Source organism: Micromys minutus (genome assembly GCF_963924665.1).
Source record: "Micromys minutus genome assembly, chromosome: X".
Lineage (NCBI taxonomy): Eukaryota > Metazoa > Chordata > Mammalia > Rodentia > Muridae > Micromys > Micromys minutus.
Window position 1 is genome coordinate 80,003,251 of NC_137970.1, and position 21,290 is coordinate 80,024,540.

The 21,290-nt window shown below is 40.2% G+C and overlaps 1 protein-coding gene across 1 annotated transcript in view; it reads left to right on the forward strand.

Moving 5' to 3' along the window:
• Window positions 1-287: 287 nt before the first annotated feature.
• MID2 (midline 2) overlaps window positions 288-21,290 on the forward strand; it is a 95,803-nt gene continuing 74,800 nt past the window's right edge. The window contains exons 1-2 of the mRNA XM_080909996.1: window positions 288-412; window positions 12,216-12,931. Coding sequence (XP_080766122.1) covers window positions 409-412; window positions 12,216-12,931 — 720 coding nt within the window. The 5' untranslated portion in view covers window positions 288-408. The remainder of the gene's footprint in view (window positions 413-12,215; window positions 12,932-21,290) is intronic.

The window sequence follows — 21,290 nt, forward strand, 5'->3', positions numbered from 1 at the left end:
CCACTCCACCCTCCTTTCGAAGGGATTGCCTTTTTTTTTTTCCTCTGCGGCGGCGGAAATGACAGTGTGGTGCTGCGGTGGTGTCATGGTGCTGCCTCCGGACTGAGAGGCGAAAACTCTTTAAGTTTAGCCCGGGAGACCTAGACGCGGGAACGTCGCGGTCTCCGTGCTGTCCCCTGTGGGGCGCGCGGGCTGGCGGATCCCGGCTGCCGCGCGGCGGCGGCGGCGGCGGCGGCGGCGGCCGCAGAGGAGAAGGCGGGCGGCGGCCTAGAGTGGTGGTGGTGGCGGCGGCGGCAGCGACAGCGGCCCGGGAGCTTGCGCGGGAGCCCAAGCCAGCTTGCTGTGGAGGCCGGCGAGCGCCCGGCGCTCCCCAGCGCGCGTAGGAGATGGCTGGCACCCGGGAACAATATGGGTAAAAAGCTTCCCCTCTCCCAGGCCCGGGGGGTGGGGGGTGGTTAGTGTCGCCTCCCGCGCAGGGCTTGGCCCCGGCCAGCTCCTGCTGCTCTTCAGGTGCCGCCGGGGCCGGCACTGGCTGAGGACACTCGTGCTCGGTGGGTCGGTGGGTGGGTGGGCACTACGGGGTCCGCGAGGCTCCAGGCGGCAGTAGCGGGGTCCCGGTTGTCTGTCACACGATAGTGACCCGGGCTCCTGCCACTGCCCTCGTGGGAAGGAGTTTGCACTCCTAGATCCCAGGCTGGGGAACGGCCCGAGGCCTCCCGCTTGGCCAGGCCGAGCCAGGGGAAAGCAGTGGAGCGGCTCGGTTCTCCTGGCGCCTAGGCGCAAGTCTGGGAAAGGGCGCAGCCGCCTTCCCACGCTCCCGCAATCCACGGCGTCCTCAGCCCGGGCGGCGCCCCGAGGTCGGGGCAGTTGGCTCAGTCAGTGGTTCTGGCACAGCAGCCTGAGATGCCGTGGACACCCTGCGGGCAGGAGCCCGGGAGAAACTTAATTTTCCCCCACCCCCCTGTTGGGGGAAGAGATCTTCAAGTCTCTGGGTGGTTCTTTATTTCTGGCCTAGCTGTAAAAGCAGCGCCTTGGGGAGGAGAGGAAAAAACTTGAGTGTGTCCACTGGACACACTGCGACTGAAGCAGAGATATGGGAGCCTTTTTCATTTCGGACTCCTAAGAATCACTGTAACATTACTGGTGATAGGCTGGCTTGGGTTGTTTCACGCTTCCATAGTATTTATTTCTTTATTTAGGAGACATTTCGATTTAGAGCAGGAATTAGGATCCCGGGATGGTTGGGCTCCTCACTTTCCCCTCTCCCACACTCCTATGCACTGTCACTATTCTGCCTCTTATCTCTGTCTCACATTTAAGCACCCACATCTCTCACCAGATTCCTGCACTCTCAGCTTCTCTCTGTCAACCTGTGCACATTCCAGGAACACAGCTTCTCGATTTTCAATCACTTTGAATTTTTTTTTTTTGAAGATTTTGGAAGATGGGCTGGTGAATGGCATTAGTTGTGAGTCTCTTAGGAGGAGTTATTTATGAAGCAAGACATTGGGAACTGTAATAGTAGACAACTATTGTGTGGGGATTAATTAATCCAATTCTCAAATTGGACCATAAGGGCTGCCTTTAATCCCATTCCATTTTCTCTCTGAAACCGAATCAGTTCTCTGACAATATTCCAATAGAAGGTGGAGTTGCCAAAGGGAGAGCTCACCCTCTTGCTCACTCTGCTTAGGAAGCTTTTACTGTACCCTAGATTCCTATCCCAGCACCCGTACCTTTTTTTACCTCCTCCACACTCATCACTGCCCCGAGGGAGAATCAACCTTTGCTATTTTTATATATTCCTGCTCAATCAATTAGCTTAATACAGATTCCTAATATCAATTAGATTTCTCTTGATTGTTCCTTACAAAACTTGATTCGTGGGATTGAAATGCAAGCCTAGAAGCCAAGAAGATCAGAGAGTTCATTCCAAATGTGACGTGGCATTGGCTTTACGGCCTTTAGACGTTTGTATGACCTCTCTTTCACAGATGCTGCACTTGCATAAAAGGCACAATATTGAGTACTGAGTATTGTGAGTGTTGGCTTGGTCTTTTGAAGATAAAAGGTTTCTATAAACCTCAGCATTATACTTTCCAGTGAAAGCATTTCATTTGTCCTTTATTGGGTTACTGGATTGACTGTATAAATGGGAACACTAATTTACAGGAGCCTTAATTTGCCCTTATTAGTTCCCTTGGGATTCAAATTATCATTGTAATTTAAACCTTAAGTCAATTTGATTCACAAATGTGTGTGCAACTGAATGGAAACATATATACAATTAGGCACAGAAAGTAATGGTGATGATTGTAAGTCGAGTCATAAATCATATTGATTACACTTTACCCTAACAATCTGAGTCAGACTCATTTGGATGTTCAACCTCACCCGTTTTTTTAGCCTACATGGGAGGGGGAGAGTCAGTTAATGTCCAATAAAAAGTGCCATAGACAACTTTAGGTCTGGCTATATAAGCACAATTACTACCTAGCAGCAATGAGTCAATATTTTGTAAAGCACTCTTAATGGAAAGAGGCCTCTCCTGGCTGTGTTAAGGGAGGCCCTGCACTTGACCCAGTATTTTGGGCTTATATTTGCTAAACTCTACTTCCAGCTCCATGGCTAGGATGGGGTCAGGGTGTGTGATGGAGTGTAGAGAGAGGTTATAGGACATGAAGGGCTGTCTTTCCTGTTTACCCTCATGACTACTGGGATTCCTACCTAGCATGTTGTACCTTGCAAGACCACTTCTGAGAGGCACTTGCTGCAAATGAGTGGCTTGGTTGCTTCACAAACATATCATCTGAACAGTGCAAATTGACTTAGATAAAATTGGTTTGGTTAATCCCTCCTCTAAGAACAGGGCAACTTGCTCCAACTTGCAGGTCTTAAAATAGTGCCAGTGGAGTGTCATAATTGCATCCAAGTAGTGTTCTGAGTAGTGAGCCTTTCCATTCTCTCCTCCCATAAAATCTGCTGACACCACAACAATTAGGAAGGAAACTACAGAAGAATGCTTTTGTAATCACTCAACAAACCTCATTGGCTTGATGAACAGTGAAGAACACTGTCTCTGGTTGTTATGTCCCTTAGAACTAGAATTTCTTTTTCTCAACAGGGGTATATAGCCTCGGAAGACAAAGACAGGGTGAGGCACACAAATATGTCTCAGATGGCTGGTTTTCGAGATAACTCTTTGGCTGTGTGTGTCTGTCATTAGATCTTTATAGATCTTGCTAAATTTCTAGATGTTAGCCATGGAACTCAGCTGCTGGAAGAGGTCTGAGTGAGTATGAGTGTGCTCCAACTCCATTTAGTATCGACTTTTTGTTCTGCCTTCTGTGCAAAAGAAAGCTGTGTCTATGACATGGAGTGGAGTGTCCTGACTTGAAATCCTGTCTCATCAAAGTATGAGGCATGCCATGTTCATATTGGATAGAACACAGTTCAAGAGGTTTTAAAGACAGTCACCTAAATTTTTACAATTATTTGTGTGCATGTGTGTGCATATGAAAATGCATGTGTGCCATAGCATACATGTGGATGTTAGAGGAAAACTTGTGGGAATCTACTCTTCCACCGCATGGGCTCTGTGGGTCAAACGTTGGCCACCAGTCTTGGCGGTCAGCACGTTTACTTGCTGAGCAGTTTGGCTAGCCCTAAATATAGTCACTTTTTTGGAAAACTGGGTACAAAGTATGATATTGTGCTGTCTGTATTTCTGGATCCTGAACAAATACAGTGTTCATCACTGAGTTTAACAGAGGAGGCTAGAAAAGTACTTCTCTGTGTGCTGAGTCACAGCATCGAGTGAGATGTTCAGATGAGCGGCTGCAAGAGAAGACAGTCCTACCCTGTTGTCTGCCCTGTGCAGGCTGTTGGTGCCCTTTACCCTTACTTCTCTCCTTCAAGGGCTGAGAATCGAGTCACCAGCCATTTTCACATATTAAACCTCTACCCAAGGTTTTCTGTGCACTATAGAGAAGTCTGTGTTCAGTGGCTTTTTCTGTCTGCTGCTCCTCCCCCCATCTTTTTATTCTTTATGACCATAATCACATAACATTTTTGATAGACTTCCAGAAAGCCTATAAACATGGCAGACGGATTTTGAAAAAGAAAAGAAAGTGACACCATCTCCTCATCACTTTCTCCATGATATGTTTGCCTGAATAGAGTATACACTATAGTGTTGGTTCAGTGTAACTAGGTTAGTCAGAAAAGTGTGGGTTCTTGTTTCTCCACAGCACTCTGACTGCCTGACCTTGGGCTTTGTCTCAGCCTCTTTCTGCAGGTCAGACTCCTCTGGTTGATGATGAACAGTATCCTCTGGCTCTGGATCATCCTCTTACAGAGACCAGATGATCTGATAAAAACCCATTATATAATGAGAACTCTTTCTGAAATCTAAAATCCTAATATTTTGCAATTTGCTCTGATAGGAACGTAATATGTAGGCATGGAAGACAACACTGAGTTAGGAGAGCAATGCGTGTGTGGGTGTGTATGTGTGTGTGTGTGTGTGTGTGTGTGTGTGTGTGTGTGTGCGTGTGTGTGCAGACCAGAGATAGAAAAATGGTTTATAGTCCAGAATCCTCTATCACTTCGTCTGTAGCCTTTTGTTCAGTGTTGCTAGGATCCATGTGGTTCCCAGGAGAGTAGAAACTTGATTTCAAATAGGCCTCTGTTTTCTGTCTCTTGTTACTGATCAGAACTTGGGGTCCTCACAGCTTAACATTCAATAGAGTGCCCTACATACATATATTACAACTTTTATTATGGAGAAGTGGAAATGACTGCCCGTGCCAGAAGGATGCTAACTACTTTAAAATTCACTGGATATTTAAAAATGCATCATCGAAAGAACAGAGGATTAGAAATTCAGTCTTCAAATGGATGAAAATCTATACTAGTAGCGTAGGTAAATAAGGCTGCTCTTCGTTTGTTCTCTATTCTCACAGCTCTGTCAGTGTAATCTGCGTTATGAATCATAGTTAACAATTCTTGTCAAGCATTATACGTTACCTCAGCAAATCCATTTTTGGTTACTTTGATTAATCATTTTTTAAATTATTTTTTTCTTTGAAAACTATACATTTTTACAATATATTTTGATTATATTTCGATTAATCTTTTGTATTTGAGGCAGATTGGGACTTTCGGCTTTGTTATTTTGATATTTATTTTAATATTTATCAGTGAATTATATAAAATACTCAAAGTGGTAGGTTTAGGAGCTATTTATGAGAAGGGAATAGCATTCATTCATGTACTATAAAATACTAAGTATTTTGAGTTCTCATCATATAGACTATAAAGAATTCTATGCATTGGCTATCTTTATGTCAGATTTGTTTCTCACAGCTGCTGTGTAAAACACAAGCTGGCTTTAAAGTTATGTAGATCAGGCTGTCCTTGAACTAACTTGTGACCTTCCTGTCTCAGCCTTCCAAGCGCTGGGCTTACAGCCAGGTACCAAAATTCTAGGGGTTCCAAAAGATCATTTTTGAACTTGAATGGGTCATCCTCTAATCAAAATGTTCTTGGATTTGATAGTTTTCTTTTTCAGGCCCAGAAGATGTGTTCATTGGTTGATACTCATAAGGCATTCCCCTCCCCTTTAGTTGTTCCCTGGAACATTCAATAAGTCTTCCTTGAGGTGCAGCAAGTAAAGACATCTACTACACATTAGCTTAGACGAAGGACAGTCATACACTTGTCTATCTCAATCCCCTTGGTGATAATGCTTATCACTTCTTAGCCTGACTAGTTATACTGGTGATTAAGAGTCATGCTTTTAAGAGCTAGCTTATAGCATCCAGGATATCTTATTTACATGATAATAAATAAAAAGAACTCTATAATAATGGGATATCTGATCTAGAAAGCATCTTAAAGGAACATCTGGTGATTCTAGTTCAACTTGAACAGCATTTTGCACTTGAAGAAACAGACTAAGCCAGGACTTGTTTGTTCATACTCCAAGGAAAAGGAATAGTTTCTAGTATTTTAAGTAAAGTCTCATGGGCAGTTAATGCTAATATCCTGAAAGGTTAAAGCTAATATCCTGAAGAATAGTTTTTGTATTATTTTTTAAAGATAAAAATCCAGCTCTTTTCTCAATCTACAGCCCAAAAGGTCAGGCTTAGTTTCACATTTGTGGTTTTTATGGGAAGAAGGGTAGACTGTAGCTCCCCATGGAGAGAGTAAGAGTTCAGAGCCATACTCAGAAGTTCTGGAAGATGAAAACTAAATAGGCTATTAGCTGTTGGGATAAGTAGGCATTTAGTTATGTTCAAATGGCATTTGAAATAATAGAATTCTGTCAAGTACAGATCACAGCTGATTGATCATAACTCTTGGTCAGTTAGCTAATGCTAGATTTGGAGGGCAATACTTGAATCAATTTTTCATCTTGCAAGTGCAAAATGTGTTATGTTTTGAAATCTTAGTCACTTTCGTTGAAGCCTGTCCTTTTCCTTTGAGGTAGGAGTGTTAGTTCAGGATTGTAATTTCAGCACTCAAAGGTTGAGGCAAAAGGATTGAGCCTAGCCCAGGTTATTCAGTGAGTCCCTGTCTCAAAAGAAAGAGAAAGAGAGGGTGGGGAGGGAGAAGAAAGCCCTTTTGTGTTTTTATAGAGGCATACAGGATTTTATTGTCTCACCAATAAGTCTACTTTCATTGGTAACCCCATACTTCCCCTCTCTTCCTACTTCTTAACAAAGCTCAGACTGTGAAGATAAACTATACAGGAAGAATGTTCTAGTAGAAAGAGCAAAACCATACCCGTTAGTTTCTACAGCGGTAACTAAATTATTTGGAACAGAACTCTTAGGTTATAGGCACAATTTTATTTCTTAATAGGTCAGTTGTTTCTACCATTTTGTATATTTCATTAATGCATTTGTGACAAACCATTGTGGTTTTCTTTTTGGAGAAAGCTTCATGATTATCTGTCATCGGGTCATACTCTATCAGATTCACAATTCTGCTGTCTTTACAACCTTTTAAATCTAAGATCTGAAATTTTCAAAACTTTCTGAAGTTGCAACACTTTTTCATGGTTTTGTTTTTGTTGTGTCCCTTCTCCTGCTAAAAGTACTTGGTGATGTAGCTAGGGATTAAGTGTTTTTAGCAGCAATTTAAATATTTTTAACTGAATAAGAACTGGGGCTTAAGAATTTTCTGACACTTGTTGAAACAATGTAGATGTTTCAGGGCAACTCAAGACCTAAATAGGGAATCAGTGACCTAGAACACAAAAACAAGCTGGGAGTGAGGATGCTTGTTTGCAATCCCAACACTAAGTAGGTGGAGGAGGAGAATCAGGAGCTCAAGGTCATCCTTAGCTACCCAGTGAATTCAAGGCCTGCTGAGATAGAGGACACCCTATCTGGAAAAAAAAATGGAAGTAAGCAATCCAATAGAGTTTATAGGCACTGCATAATCATACAATTTGCAAGATATGTTTATATAGGAGTCAGCTATATTAAGTCTGGAGTTTAATCTGACTTTGAATCTCTTTTTTAAAGACTGAGATGTGGTTCCTGTATCATACTGGTCACCATACATACCATAATAGTATACAGCCCAATGGTTTTTACTATAGTAAAAAACTTGTGCAGCCATCACCACTATCTAACTCCAGAACATTGTCAAAATTCCAGAAAGTCCATACATATTCGTACTTACACCCACTCCTTCCCTCTTTTAGACCTTGACTACTATTATGCTTTCTATTCCTCCGAGTTTCCCTATTCTAGGCACTTCATATAAAAGGAATCACACAATATACGACATTTCTGTACTGGCTTCTTTCATTAGGATTGTTCATATTGCAGGTGCTATCAGCATTCCATTCGTTTTTACAGCCAAATAATACTCTATCATAAGGATAAATCACGTTTTGATAATTTTCATATATCAGATGATGGGCTTTGCTTGTTTCTCTCTTGGCTACTATGAATATTGCTGTTATGAACATTGATGTGCATGAGCTTTTGAATAAACACATTTTTTTTTTTATTTTATTCAGTACAGACCTAGGAGTAGAATTGCTTGATCAGATGGCAATCACATTTAACTCTGGAGGAAATGCCAAACTATTTCCCAAAGCAGCTGCACCATTTTACATTCGTACTAGTAATATATGAGGGACTCAATTTCTCCACATCCTGGCAGACACCTGCTACTTTCCCTTTGTGTTTGTTTGCTTTGTATTATTATAGCTATTCTAGCGTGTTTATTTGGTTTGCATTTCCCTAATGGCTAATGATGTTGGATATCTTTTCATGTGCTTACTGGCTATTTGCTTATCTTCTTTGGAAGATCCTTTGCCTTTTAATTCTGCTGATGGTGTTATTTCTATCTCTAAAGGTTTAAATTTGGATGAAGTAGCATTTATCTGCATTGGTTGATTATCGTCATATTTCTGTGATCTAAAAATTGTCTAATCTAAGTCATATCAGATTTATATGAATCTTTTCTTCTAAGACTTACGCTGTTTTGATTCTTACACTTAGATGATTGGTCCATCTTCATGTATTCATCTTTAGATTGAGGGGTATATTTTGTAGCCCAAGATCTCAAGCTCTGTAGTCCACAGATACCTTGAACTTGCTTTGATAATCCTCCTGTCCCCACCTCTCAAGTGCTGGGATTTCAGGCACATACCACCATGCCTAGTTTTAATGATTTTTCCATGTTGTAAGATAGGTTTCTAGCTTCATTTCTTGTGCATGTTGGGATGAAGTTCTCCCAGAACTATTCATTCTTTGCCAAATTATCCTGGAACTTTAGTCAAAAACGAGTTGGCTGTAAACCTACAGGCTTGTTTCTAGAGGGCTTTTTTTTCTACATTTGAATATTTGCTATGCTATTTGCGAGCAAGTATGACCTCGAACAAATTACTTTTTTTGTAATGATAGTACCTAGTTTTTAAAAGAAAACTCTAAAAACAATAATTGGTATTGTAATGATGCTTAAATAGTAATGGAGGTAGAAAAATGTCAAAACAGCACTAATGAGAATCAGGAGCCCTAAAAAAGGAGAAACAAATAAACAAATGTTTGAGGAACTTGCAAACATTATTCAACCCCTCAAATTGGCTAATGATGTTACTGTGTCATAATAAACCAAAATGAAGTGCCAGGCATGGTAGTGCATGCCAACCATCCATCCCATCATTTGTGGGGCAGAAACAGGCCGATCAGGTGTTAGCCTCAGTCTGACATCAGTGATCTTAACTAACTTATCTTAACTGATTGCAGTTCTGTAAAAACAACCTAAGGTGTGGATCATTTAAGTAATTTTCTGTACTTTGTCTATCTTTTCCGATCTTTTGTTTATTTGTTTTTTTTATGTTAGACTTTACTGTTATGGACACCTCCCAGAGTCCTTTGAAAGCTATGGACAATCCTCTTTTGGTAACAAATGCATATGACATTCACACAACTGCAAACATTTCTAGGAGGCCCAGAAACCTCTAGTTAAAAATTACTACTTTGACTTTATATAAGACTATTGTGACCCAGAATTGTTTCCCAGAAAAGTTTAATTTCATAGGGAGGTTCAAGGGCTGTATTGATTTGGGAACACATTTTAGGGATTCATATGAAATTGAGGAGATACTTCTCCATATGGAAGGGTTTATACAGCACCCTCTTAGGACATGGAAGCTGTGGCACCTTAACTGATTTTATATACGTGTGAACATGTAAATGTAACTTTCTGCAATGCTTCTGGCCAATGTAGGTGGTTTTCAACACAGACATTGTGGAATGCTTGAAGCTCTGAAAGGGGTTGTAATAGAAGTACAGTGTCAGATGGAGATAGTCCTAAAGGAAGGGGCCAGAAAGAGGCAGAGGGTTCAGAGGGACAGAGGGACAAAAATAGAAGCGGAAGCTGGCCATTTAGAAACTCGTAAATAGTCAAGATAATGTCAGTGAAGAAGGTGAAGTGATTAGAATAAAGGTGTAGGAGACAAAGCACAGGCGTTAGCATGAGAGTGCTTTCAGCTCTGGGTTTCTGTTCCTGGTTGATCTATTAATGAATCTGCGCCTCATTTTCCTAAGTATATGATGGGTCTAGTAATAATACCATATTCACAATCCTGAAAGAATTTAATGTACATAAAGTGCTTATGCTTAACATAGTACTCAGAGCACATATAAATAATCAGTAAATAGTAATGTACCTTCTTACTTTTGGAGGGAACAATATGTTATTGGCCACTATCGAATACCAGACCTCATCATGCTATGAATAAAAATACAAAAATGTTGGTGTTCTCCAGGAGAGAATTAGTAGGAAATATATATGTTAATGTGAATGTTCTAGAAGCCCCAGTATTTGAAGTAATAATAAACATTTTCTAGGATTGGATGGTAACATTCACCATTTAAAGAAACTGTATTTTTTGCAACGATGGCCAGAGAGTGTAAGTTCATTTGTGGCCATGTGTAATTTGACTATCAAATGAAATTATCTAGGGAAATAGTCCTACATTGTGTGGAAGTTGTAATCTTTCTTCTCTAAAGGCATCCAAATATAAGGTTCCTCTTCTGACATGAGGATGAATATGTTTAAGTACCTGAAAATTATAAAATAAAAATATCACGTCTCATTTTTTAGACCATAGCTAAACAAACCTTTGAACCTACTAACCTAACTGGGAGTGGCTGCCTTTTAAAGAAAACCCTTCCCATTTATAACCCAAATTACTGTAGGAGGTTCTGTGAAATACCTGGTTAGTTCAGTACATTGAGTGGGTTTGATTTAGAAACATCTTTCCTGAATTTATTTATTTTACTTAAGTGCTAGATATAATTGTATTCAATGTTTGTGATTCCCATGAGAGGATTATGCACATATTGCTACTCACTGACAATATTTGAACAAATACCAGTGGAAGAATCAAATTTTCAGGTCCTGATGAAGATTTCTCATGTTAGTGAGATGAATAAGGTGCCTCCAAATCAAGAGATGCCCTTCTCTTGCTTATTAATAGAACCACCACTTCAGAGAGGGAAACATGCTTTCTGTTTGTCCTTAGTGAGAGCTAATGTAGAATGTAAAGACTTACAGCAATCTCTGTATGCCCAACTCTGAACCGACCATGGGAAAATGGATAAAGTGACAAACTCCTTGGCACTGTCAGTTGGGACATTTCTTTTATTCTCTGATCTGCATGAAAACTAAGGTTACCAGATTGAAAATTTTCTGACTGTTCAACTTAGAATTTCCAGATAGATCTTGATTTTTATCTAGTCATGTTTTAGAAAGCATGAGAAAAAAACAGGTGGGGGACGAGGTTTGCAACAGGCAGGTGCTAGTTGAACAAATCTGCAACATTAAAACCAAACAGAAGCAGGAGGAGCAGTTGTTACTGATTAAATCCACAGTTGAAATTCTTTCCTACCCAACTTGACCAAATACAAGAGTTTTCTAAGGTTAGGGTTTGAGAAAGTGAAAGGGAAAACTATTATCTTTTGTCTCTAATGACTCAGCTTATTAGAGATAGGATGAAACAGATTTCCATGTGTGCTAATATAAAGTAATTTAAACTCACACTCTGAAGTAAAGTGTATTATTCTGCACTGAAACTGCATTTTCCCCAAAGCTGTCTGTCTTTTTCTTTTCTTTTCTTTTCTTTTCTTTTCTTTTCTTCATGCAGGCACTTAGAAAGGAATCATTTCAGGAAGGAGAGAGCTTATTTGAAATATAGCCCTGTTTTCCTTCCACTGGATGTAAAACAGGAGCAGCCCTTATATCTTGCCTTGACATGAAATAGAGAACAATATTGGAGAACGGGGATTGAGAAATTTGTAGGGCTTCCAACTCATCACCGTCTCAGAGAAGAGATGCCAGTGGAGAATTTAGGAGGAAATGATCCATGCCGAGCGTGGGAGCTGGAATGGTAATGTTGATCAGGAAACCAAGACTTAGGACTTGACACTTGCTTCTGCTTATTAGTGAAGGAAAAGAAAAACAACCCCCCCCAAAAAAAAAAAACATCAGTAGAGTGTCTAAAACAAAGTTTGAAGGAAATCAAAACCAGAAAGTCTTCCTGATTAATTTCTCAATAATTCCTATGGCTTAAGCGTCCTGGGGAGTCTATCAGACCGAAAGTCTCCATTGGTTACAATATAATTATTCTGCAATCACTTTTCCTTTGGAAATGCTTAATGACTCTTACTTTGTGTTACTTGCAGGTGAGAGCCCAGCCTCTGCGGTTCTTAATGCCTCAGCAGGCTTATTTTCACTAAAGATGGAAACACTGGAGTCTGAATTGACCTGTCCAATCTGCCTCGAGTTGTTTGAAGACCCCCTTCTGCTCCCTTGCGCTCACAGCCTATGTTTTAGCTGTGCTCATCGCATCTTGGTGTCAAGCTGCGGCTCCGGTGAATCCATTGAACCCATTACTGCTTTTCAGTGTCCTACATGCAGGTATGTTATCTCACTGAATCACCGGGGCCTGGATGGCCTCAAGAGGAATGTGACCCTGCAGAACATTATTGATCGCTTCCAGAAGGCTTCAGTCAGTGGACCCAACTCTCCAAGTGAGAGCCGCCGGGAGAGGACTTACAGGTCTAGCTCCGCCATGTCCAGTGAGCGAATAGCATGTCAATTCTGTGAGCAGGACCCTCCAAGAGATGCCGTAAAGACTTGCATCACCTGTGAGGTCTCCTACTGTGACCGTTGCCTTCGTGCCACACACCCCAACAAGAAACCTTTCACCAGCCATCGCCTGGTGGAACCAGTTTCAGACACACATCTTCGAGGGATTACCTGCCTGGACCACGAGAATGAGAAGGTGAACATGTACTGTGTATCTGATGACCAATTGATCTGTGCCTTATGCAAACTGGTGGGCCGTCACCGAGACCATCAGGTCGCTTCTCTGAATGATCGATTTGAGAAACTAAAGGTAAGCAGGATTTCCTCCCTTGCAATTTTGATTTAGCACATAGTTGTACAGTTAGCAAGGTCCCCGATTAGCTGGGTCACTTTTTCTATTGGTCAAATAAGTCAAATTATTTTCATAGGGAATAACTTACTCACTGCAAGTTTCTCAGGGACTTATGTATTACATAAGCCTGCTTGTGTTTATGTCTTTATGTGCAGTTCGGGGGACGTAAGCCCATGGCGCACTTCACCAGGGTAACAGCAGTCTTTTTCCTCTGTGACACATTGTGCATTATCCATCTTTGCTATGATCTTTCCACCTTGTCTTTTTGTGAGTACCTGTGTAGGTGTAGCAAAATTAGCATGTATGTTAATTTGCATACATTTGGGTGGGTCTCTGTGGAGGTGTGGGCGGAGGTGTCTGAGTATATCTATGCAGATGAGAGATTTATGGAGGACATTAGTATCTGCTTGTGTTGGCAAGGTCTGGGGATGTGGCTCCGTGATAGAGTACTTGCGTAGCAAGTGCCAAGTTCCTGGACTGTAGCTCCAGCTCTGTGAGGAACAGCTACAAAAATACGTCATCAGTACAGCAAAGAAAGCAGTGTCTGGCTTTAGCCACTGCGAACTGCCACTGAGCACTTCACTTAGAGATAATTCTTACACTAATCAATGGCCAAATTGGGGGGGGGGGTTGTAGTCAAACACCTGAACTAAAAATGTAACGTGAAAGCAAGCAATGAATATGTAACCTAGTATTTGAGCTTGTGCCCGGGTTTGTTATTGTAGGCCCTGGCTAACACACTTGTTTTCAGGCTCCATCTTACAAGTTTCCAGTCTCCTTGTGTTTAGTGGGCAGTTTTGGGAAGTGATGTTACGTAATATTTATTTGCAAGTCTGAGTGCCTAGTTTTGAAAGGCCTTTTACCTCACGTTGATGGTCACAAATGTCAGATGTAGCCAACTGTTGGATTCCTATTGCTTTCCTGATATGTGGTATAATTTTTCTCAAGAAGGAAGCTAGTTATCATAGATTCTTGACTAAATAAAATATTTAGTGCTAGCTCTGGCAGCACATACGATAACATTGGAATGATAGAAGATTAGTTAACATGGACCCAGTGCAAAGATGACACGCACATTTGTGAAGCATTCCATATTTTTGCATTATAAGAATATATTGTGTGGAAACAGTATTTCCACTTTGAAAAGTTTAAATTTGGTAATGTCTCAGGACTTCTGGAGGACTAAAACCTGTAATGTACATTAGATGCTGTTATATAAAAATTAAATGCGTAATTGCCCACATTGCTGTATAATTTAGAACAATGGTTATTTCTACAATGAATATTATATCATCATACATTTAATTATGTGTTCGTTATAAAATTAAATGAAATCTAACAAAAAATAAAGCATTTAAATGAGTAGTAAGATTACCACCCCCAAATAGAATCTAACGGCGTACATAACCCCTGCTAGAGGGAAGGTCCAGATAGCATGGGGGGAGGGCGAGATGGTGATGCAGGCTTTCCTTCTGTTGTAATCTGGTAAACTTACTGAAATTCACATAGAGATTACTGTTGGTAAGGGCAACAGCATTCAGAATAGGATCCATTTTCTTGTCTGTAATTTACTGCACACAATATTTAGAGTGTCACACTTACAATGGTTTGTGCCTCTTTTGAGAATTAGTTGTTTCCAATATGTTACCTCTTCTCAGCTTTTTGGTTAAGAGCAAGTATATACCTAATGTTTTTAAAAGAGTCAATGTCTTTATTTTTTTTTTAATTTCAGCGAAGGTGAAACTTTCATTCTTGTAGGACTACAGAGGATAGGTAATATTACTGAATTAAATTCTTAGAGTCAACAGATTGTTAGGCCATGCACCTGGTCTAGTCCAAGCCTTGCATTTTAAAGTTTCATAAACTGAGACTTTCTTCCACTAAGTGAGTCGGTGAACGTTGACAGTCCTGTTTAGTAATTGGATTGGCGCTGAAAAGCAGTCTCCAGGCAGAGTGAACCATCTTCCCAGCAACTACACATCCCATAGCTCCATGAGCAGCACCAGGAAAATGACACACTTTTATGACTTTCAGCTTCACAATGGCAAAAGATGGGGGTGGGCGTAAGAAGAGCGAGGGGATGTGGAGAGGATAGAGTAATCACTGCCAACTATTTTCAGGGTTAGGATCATAATAAGGCATTGGCTTGGGAAAATGTTCCACACAGAAATACCAGCATCCATATGTACTGCTGAGATAACAAAGAGATGAGTAGAACTCGCCTGTGTCTACAGAACACCGGCTATTTCAGAATAGCCGAAAACATGGGGTGATAGATCAGGCATTTGACAGCTCTAGTCCTAGTCTCCTGGGCTGGGGAAACACAAGTGTATTTTATAAAAAGATGTCTTGGTCTGTGACTAATCAGTAATTTTTGGAGAAAGAGTGGCTATATTTTTGATAGTTTCCCCTCAATTTTTTTAGGAAATGTGCAGAAAAATCTGTTTATAAATTAAGTGGAAACTATTTTTGCTCATTTTTGGATGGAAACTGGAACCATCTGAATCATTCCCAACTATGTGGTTTGTTATGTTGTCTGAAAAGGAAAAGGAGGTTTTGTGTGTGTGTGTGTGTTTGTGTGTGTGTGTGTGTGTTTGTGTGTGTGTGTGTCTGTGTGTGTGTGTGAGTGTGTCTGTGTGTGTGTAAGATAGAGAGGGTTAAGGGAAGAAGAGAAGGCAGGTGAGAGAGAAAAGGAGATGGGGGAGACACAGGAAATTTTCTCCACCCAGTGACAAGTGGAAAAAGATATTATTTCTTCACATAAAACGGAAAAGCCTGACCTAATGACATATGTACATACTTAAAAAAATCATTTGTTTCTTCTATATAAGTACACTGTAGCTGTCTTCAGACACACCAGAAAAGGGCATCAGATCCCATTACAGATGGTTGTGAGCCACCATGTGGTTGCTGGGATTTGAACTCATGACCTTTGGAAGAGCAGTCGGTGCTCTTAACCACTGAGCCATCTCTCCAGCCCTACATAGTTCTTTATGCTAATTTTAAATAGGAAAAGCATGGTTCTTTCATTCCATCCCAAAGAGAATGGAGGGAGCCAGCTAGCTGGCAAATGCTATGGGGAAACAACCTAAGCACATTCCCCTGGCTCGGAGAGGAACAGTGAGTTCTGTCATAAAAGGGAAAGAGTCTATAACTTTCCCATACACACTGACTCTCTCTCTCTCTCTCTCTCTCTCTCTCTCTCTCTAACTCACACACACACACACACACACACACACACACACGCACACACACGCACACACACACGCGCACACACACATGCACACACACATTACACATGCACCCACACACACTCACACACCACACAAGTTGACTTTTATGGTCACTGATTGATAAATACTTCTTTTTACTTTTATATTCAATCTCTTTGGCTAGGATTAGTGACCTGAAGTGTTCAGCGAAAACCAAGATGAGAACCATGATGGTATTTTGGTTTTTTTTTTTTGTTTGTTTTTTGTTTTTTGTTTTTAAGGGAACCGAGGAATTGTGGGTGGTACTTATATAATGTCTTATGATCTTACTTGTTTAGTATGCCTATAGGGTTGACATTCAGGACACATAACCTTCAGAAGACTACCAGTAGTTTAGTTAGTTCACACAATACTCATGGTTCTGACAGTTACAGCTACCTCACTTAGTTCATGATATATGCTACAGTTTTGTAAAACTGCTTCACATTTCAGAATTTCTATTTATACCAGCTTCTTTCCTTATAAAAGACTAATATTATTGCATTATCAAGTGTTGGCTTTGTATAAAGGGGCCAATTTCAGTGTCTCTCTCTTGCTGATAGACTTCACTTGATATTCTAAAATGTGCTTTTTATCATTTGCTGCTCATTTACATTTTCCCCCACGACTCTCAATTCAATTTTACCAGCTTCATCTACTCAGAAGAACTTCCTAACTGCATATAAAATGTCCGGTCTGGCCTTTTTTTTCCCCCCTACATTCACCAGTGTTCTTCTCTTGGCCTGCTTAGGAACGCAACCTGTGTTTTAGAGCTCAAGCCAAACCCCACAAGTCTGCTCCAACACACTACAAAGACATCATAAATTCCTTGAGGCCAGATACAATGTCTTTGTTTCTTCAGTACCCTCCTTTGTATTCATCAAACACAAACGTAGTACCTCTTTAAGAAATCCAAAGAGGGAAAAAAGAGAAAAAAAAAAAGAAGAAATCCAAAGAAATTAGGTTTTCATAATGACATGGGAATTTTGTTTATTCTATTTTTTTGAGGTAAGGTTTGATTTTGTTTTTATTTGCTTGTTTTTTTATGTAACACAGGCTGACCTTGAACTCACAATCTTCCAGAATTTGATTCCTGGGTGCTAGGACTATAGGCCAGAACTACTATGTCCAGTGTTTCAATTACTTTGTAGGAAGTATACTAGTGCACATAGCTTGATTTTGTTCTCATCTTAGTAGATACAAATAATTCTTGCCATTATGAATATCTTGAAAGTCTAAAATGCCTCCTCTGAACTACTAACAATTTTCAAACTCAGAACATGAGCAAATGTATGACATGTCCTTAATTTTAAGTGCCTATTCATTTTGATTACTGGATTTTACAACTGCCTAACCCTATGATGACATCTGTATAAATCAGACATGATTATTATAATTCTCTTTGAGAGTGATGTCTTCACATTTCCATGCCCACAGCCTGCCAAAACTATAGCTGATAAAAAACCAGGGGGAATAGAGGAATTTCCTGGAGGGGATAAACAAGCACGTTTTCTTTTCCTCATTCTATTTCCCTTAAATAATTATTAAATGTAGCTATATTTACATATCAAGACTCTTGTTGTTGCAATATATTACCTGGAACTAGATTAAATTTTTTCCATTGGAAAGTAACACACACACACACACACACACACACACACACACACACACACACAAATAAAGGCTGAGGCAGAGCCAAACATTCCCAGATAAAGAATAAGGAGATATAGGACTTGGGGAATGTTCAAAGGAAAGCTACAGTAAAAGGCTGGAAAGAAAGAAATGATTGGATCTCATCACTTTGGTTACTTGTCCGTCTTCCTTCTCACTGTTGTCCTGTCACTCACTCTCTTCCTGCCACTGCCCTTCCGCAGTCAACTGTCTGTGCTCCCACTTGACACCCACTTCTGTTGGCTAAGACAGATACCCTTTCAAGTATGTACCAGTAAAAATTTGATTATATCTGAACCAATATGTGTATGAGTATAAACAGGAGAAGATACATATCTTTATGAGAGGCTGGGTTGGGAAGAGGGTATATTTGCATAAATATGTAGGCATCATCATCTGCGAAGGTGTATGTTTCTGCATGAATCTGTGACCGAGAATGCCTCCATGGCATTGTATCAGTGTGTCCATCAATATGTGTCACTGTATATAAAGATGGATGTCTGTGATATCTATGACAAGTTTGGCAGGTGGGGATCATGAGTGTAAGAGTTTCTGTAGGTACCATAAGGGAGTGTTAGAGACTCAAAAATAGCCCATCCTAAAGCTAGGCCATGCAAGATTAATGGTCACTCTAATAAGTGAGCCAGACCTCTATGCTCAATTAAAAAGTCTTCAGTATAGAGCAGGGTGCGTTACCATAGATGAAAGGAGAGGGAAAAGGTTGTTTCTAATCTTCTTTTCTTGTTTTTAAAATAAAAATAGTTAAATATAGCAAGAAAAGCAGCACTCAATTTAATAAAATCTCTACTAGAGTTAAAAAAATGAAAAGCAAAGTTGGAATTTATGTTTGTTGAGGCATGGATTGTAATGGACAAGTGTGGATGGGAAGGCTAACATCAAAGGGTTTTTCAGCTAACCCTGTCTTCATCCTTCAACTCCAGATCCAAGGTTACTGTTGCTTATGAAGCTCGCTTCTCTGTTGTCTCTGAACTGTTCAAGACTTCTCACCCATCATATGTTATCTATGAATCTAAAACCAGGTTTGGTGTTGAATGCCTGCAATCTTATTACTTGGGAGGTATAGGAAAGAGGATCAGGAGTTAAAGGTCATTCATGGCTTATAGTGAGTTTGAGTACACCCTAGGATACATGAGAATGTGTTGCAAACAAACAAACAAAATCAAACAGCAGAAAAGCAAACACAGGCAAGGGCAAGTCAGCATATGCCCAAATCTCAGCACTTGCATGCAGTAAAGGGGAGGGTCGCTGCAAATGTGAAGGCTGTCTCATCTATTTAATGAGTTCTGGACCAGCCAGGAGTACATAGCAAGAGAAGAAAACAGAACATGATTCTAAAACAAGCAAAAATTCTGAATAATTCTGTAAAGGACTTATGTGGGTGTCTGAGTAAGTGTATTTTAATTTCATCTCTACTAAAACTGCTTTCTAAGACTGATCTGAATCCTTGGTTTTGCCTTCCAAGACTCCATTGATTTCTCTGGCTATGAACTCATGTAGTATTAATAGGAGCCTGTACTGGAAGATATTTTCTGTTGTCATCTCTCTAGCTCAAGAGCAAGATTAGCAAATGGAAACTCCAATTATGTGTGCTCTCCCCTTTGTGTTTTGAGATTGTTTTGTCCCAGGTCTTTTAGTCACTAGTGGCTGAACTAAATCACTACTTTGAACATACTTCAAAAGATAATGGATGATTCAGATTATACTGGGGTTGGTGAGAATCTTGTGTTACTACTGGACAAAGGAACCTACTATACAAATATAACACATTATATATAGGGAAACAATAATTATTGAGGTTACAGGAGTGGCACTTGAAGATTGAAATATGGTAATGTCTCTCTTAAGTTCATGAACATTTGATATAATGAGATAATGCCTTGTTTGTTGTCTCACTTGATAGAAGGACTTTTAGCTGTAGCATCAGGGATTTGGATTAGAGAATCCTTCCTTCATTTGACAATTAATGAACACTTACTTTGTTTATTGAACATTTTGGACATTGTGGCAGGAGTGGAAGCTACAAGAAACTAGGCACATTCTTTGTCACATTGGGGCTTTGAGCTTAGTAGGGAAGACACCTCAATTGAAGAATCAAGTTCAGTTTGATTGCTATCATGATAGAGATTCACACAGGATGCTCTGAAGCGTAGAGTTTATGACAGGAAAAGATGTTATTGGATGCAGAATTGGGAATTGGAGATGAATTTGTGATCAAAGAAGGGTCAGATTGGAAAGACTCTATGAGGAAAGCCAATCAGGGCTTGATGAATGACTGCAGTGGTTTTAGATTGTGAAGAGACTTAAAGAAGAATGTTTGAATTGGGGATGTCTTAAAAAGAAAGGCACTGAAGACATAAATAAAGAAGTTAGGAAGAGACAACATGTAATTATGGGTCATTCAACATTCCTTTGTCAAATATTTGCTGACCACCTATTAGATGCCAAGCAACCGAAAAGATGTTGTTACAGGGATAAACAAAGCTTAATCTCAAGCCCTGGTGGAACATGAAGAGCAGACAATTATGAACATGGTTACAAAATAATATAAGCACAAAAAGTTATGAGAGCCTTGGAAGGACAGTAGGAGAGACTTTGGCTAGGTTTTGGACTTCCTTATTGGGGAATTGGGGCAAAGTCAGGGAATGAGGATGTTCTGGTTAAGAGAACAGAATGTGTTCAAACATCTGGCAGGTAGAACCAATGGAATGTTATAAGAACTGTAAGGCTAAGAATCTCGAAGGAATTGAAATTCAAGTTTTTCTTGTGGCTGAAAAATGTCTAGAGGAATAGATTTAATTGGCTTCAGAATGGAGGGTTAGCCACATGAAAGCAAGCTGAGAAGGGGGTCAAGGACTGATTCTTAGTGTGCACTCATGGTTGGAAAGGATATATGAAGGAAGAACAAATGAAAGAAAAAATTGTAGCCAAAAGATTGGCAGTGAGGAGAATGGAATTTGGAGACTTTTACTCACTATGACGAGTGTTATCAAAATAAATGCTAAATTTAGGTTTATTTAGAAGGTCCAAGGAAAATTCACCTGTTTAAGCTAAATATTTAGTTAACTCTGGCATGCATCTGAAGAGGAAGCTAAACATGCAGAATGGTTTGTGTGACATTCCTGGACAGAAGTGAAGGTTCAGGTCTGTGTTCAATGTTTGCAGAGACATCTGAATGAAAAGGGGGAGAGGGTGACAACCCATCTCACCTGGCTCAAGGGCCTGCCATTTTCTAACAGATCTGCAGTGGCGTTGTCCTGTGTGATATACATCTAGAACATCATCTGCATCTCATTGTAGGACATAGCTTACGTCTCTACAACAGCAAATAAGTGCTGGGGGAAAGAATAAACTCTGGCATAAGGATGTGGGCTTCA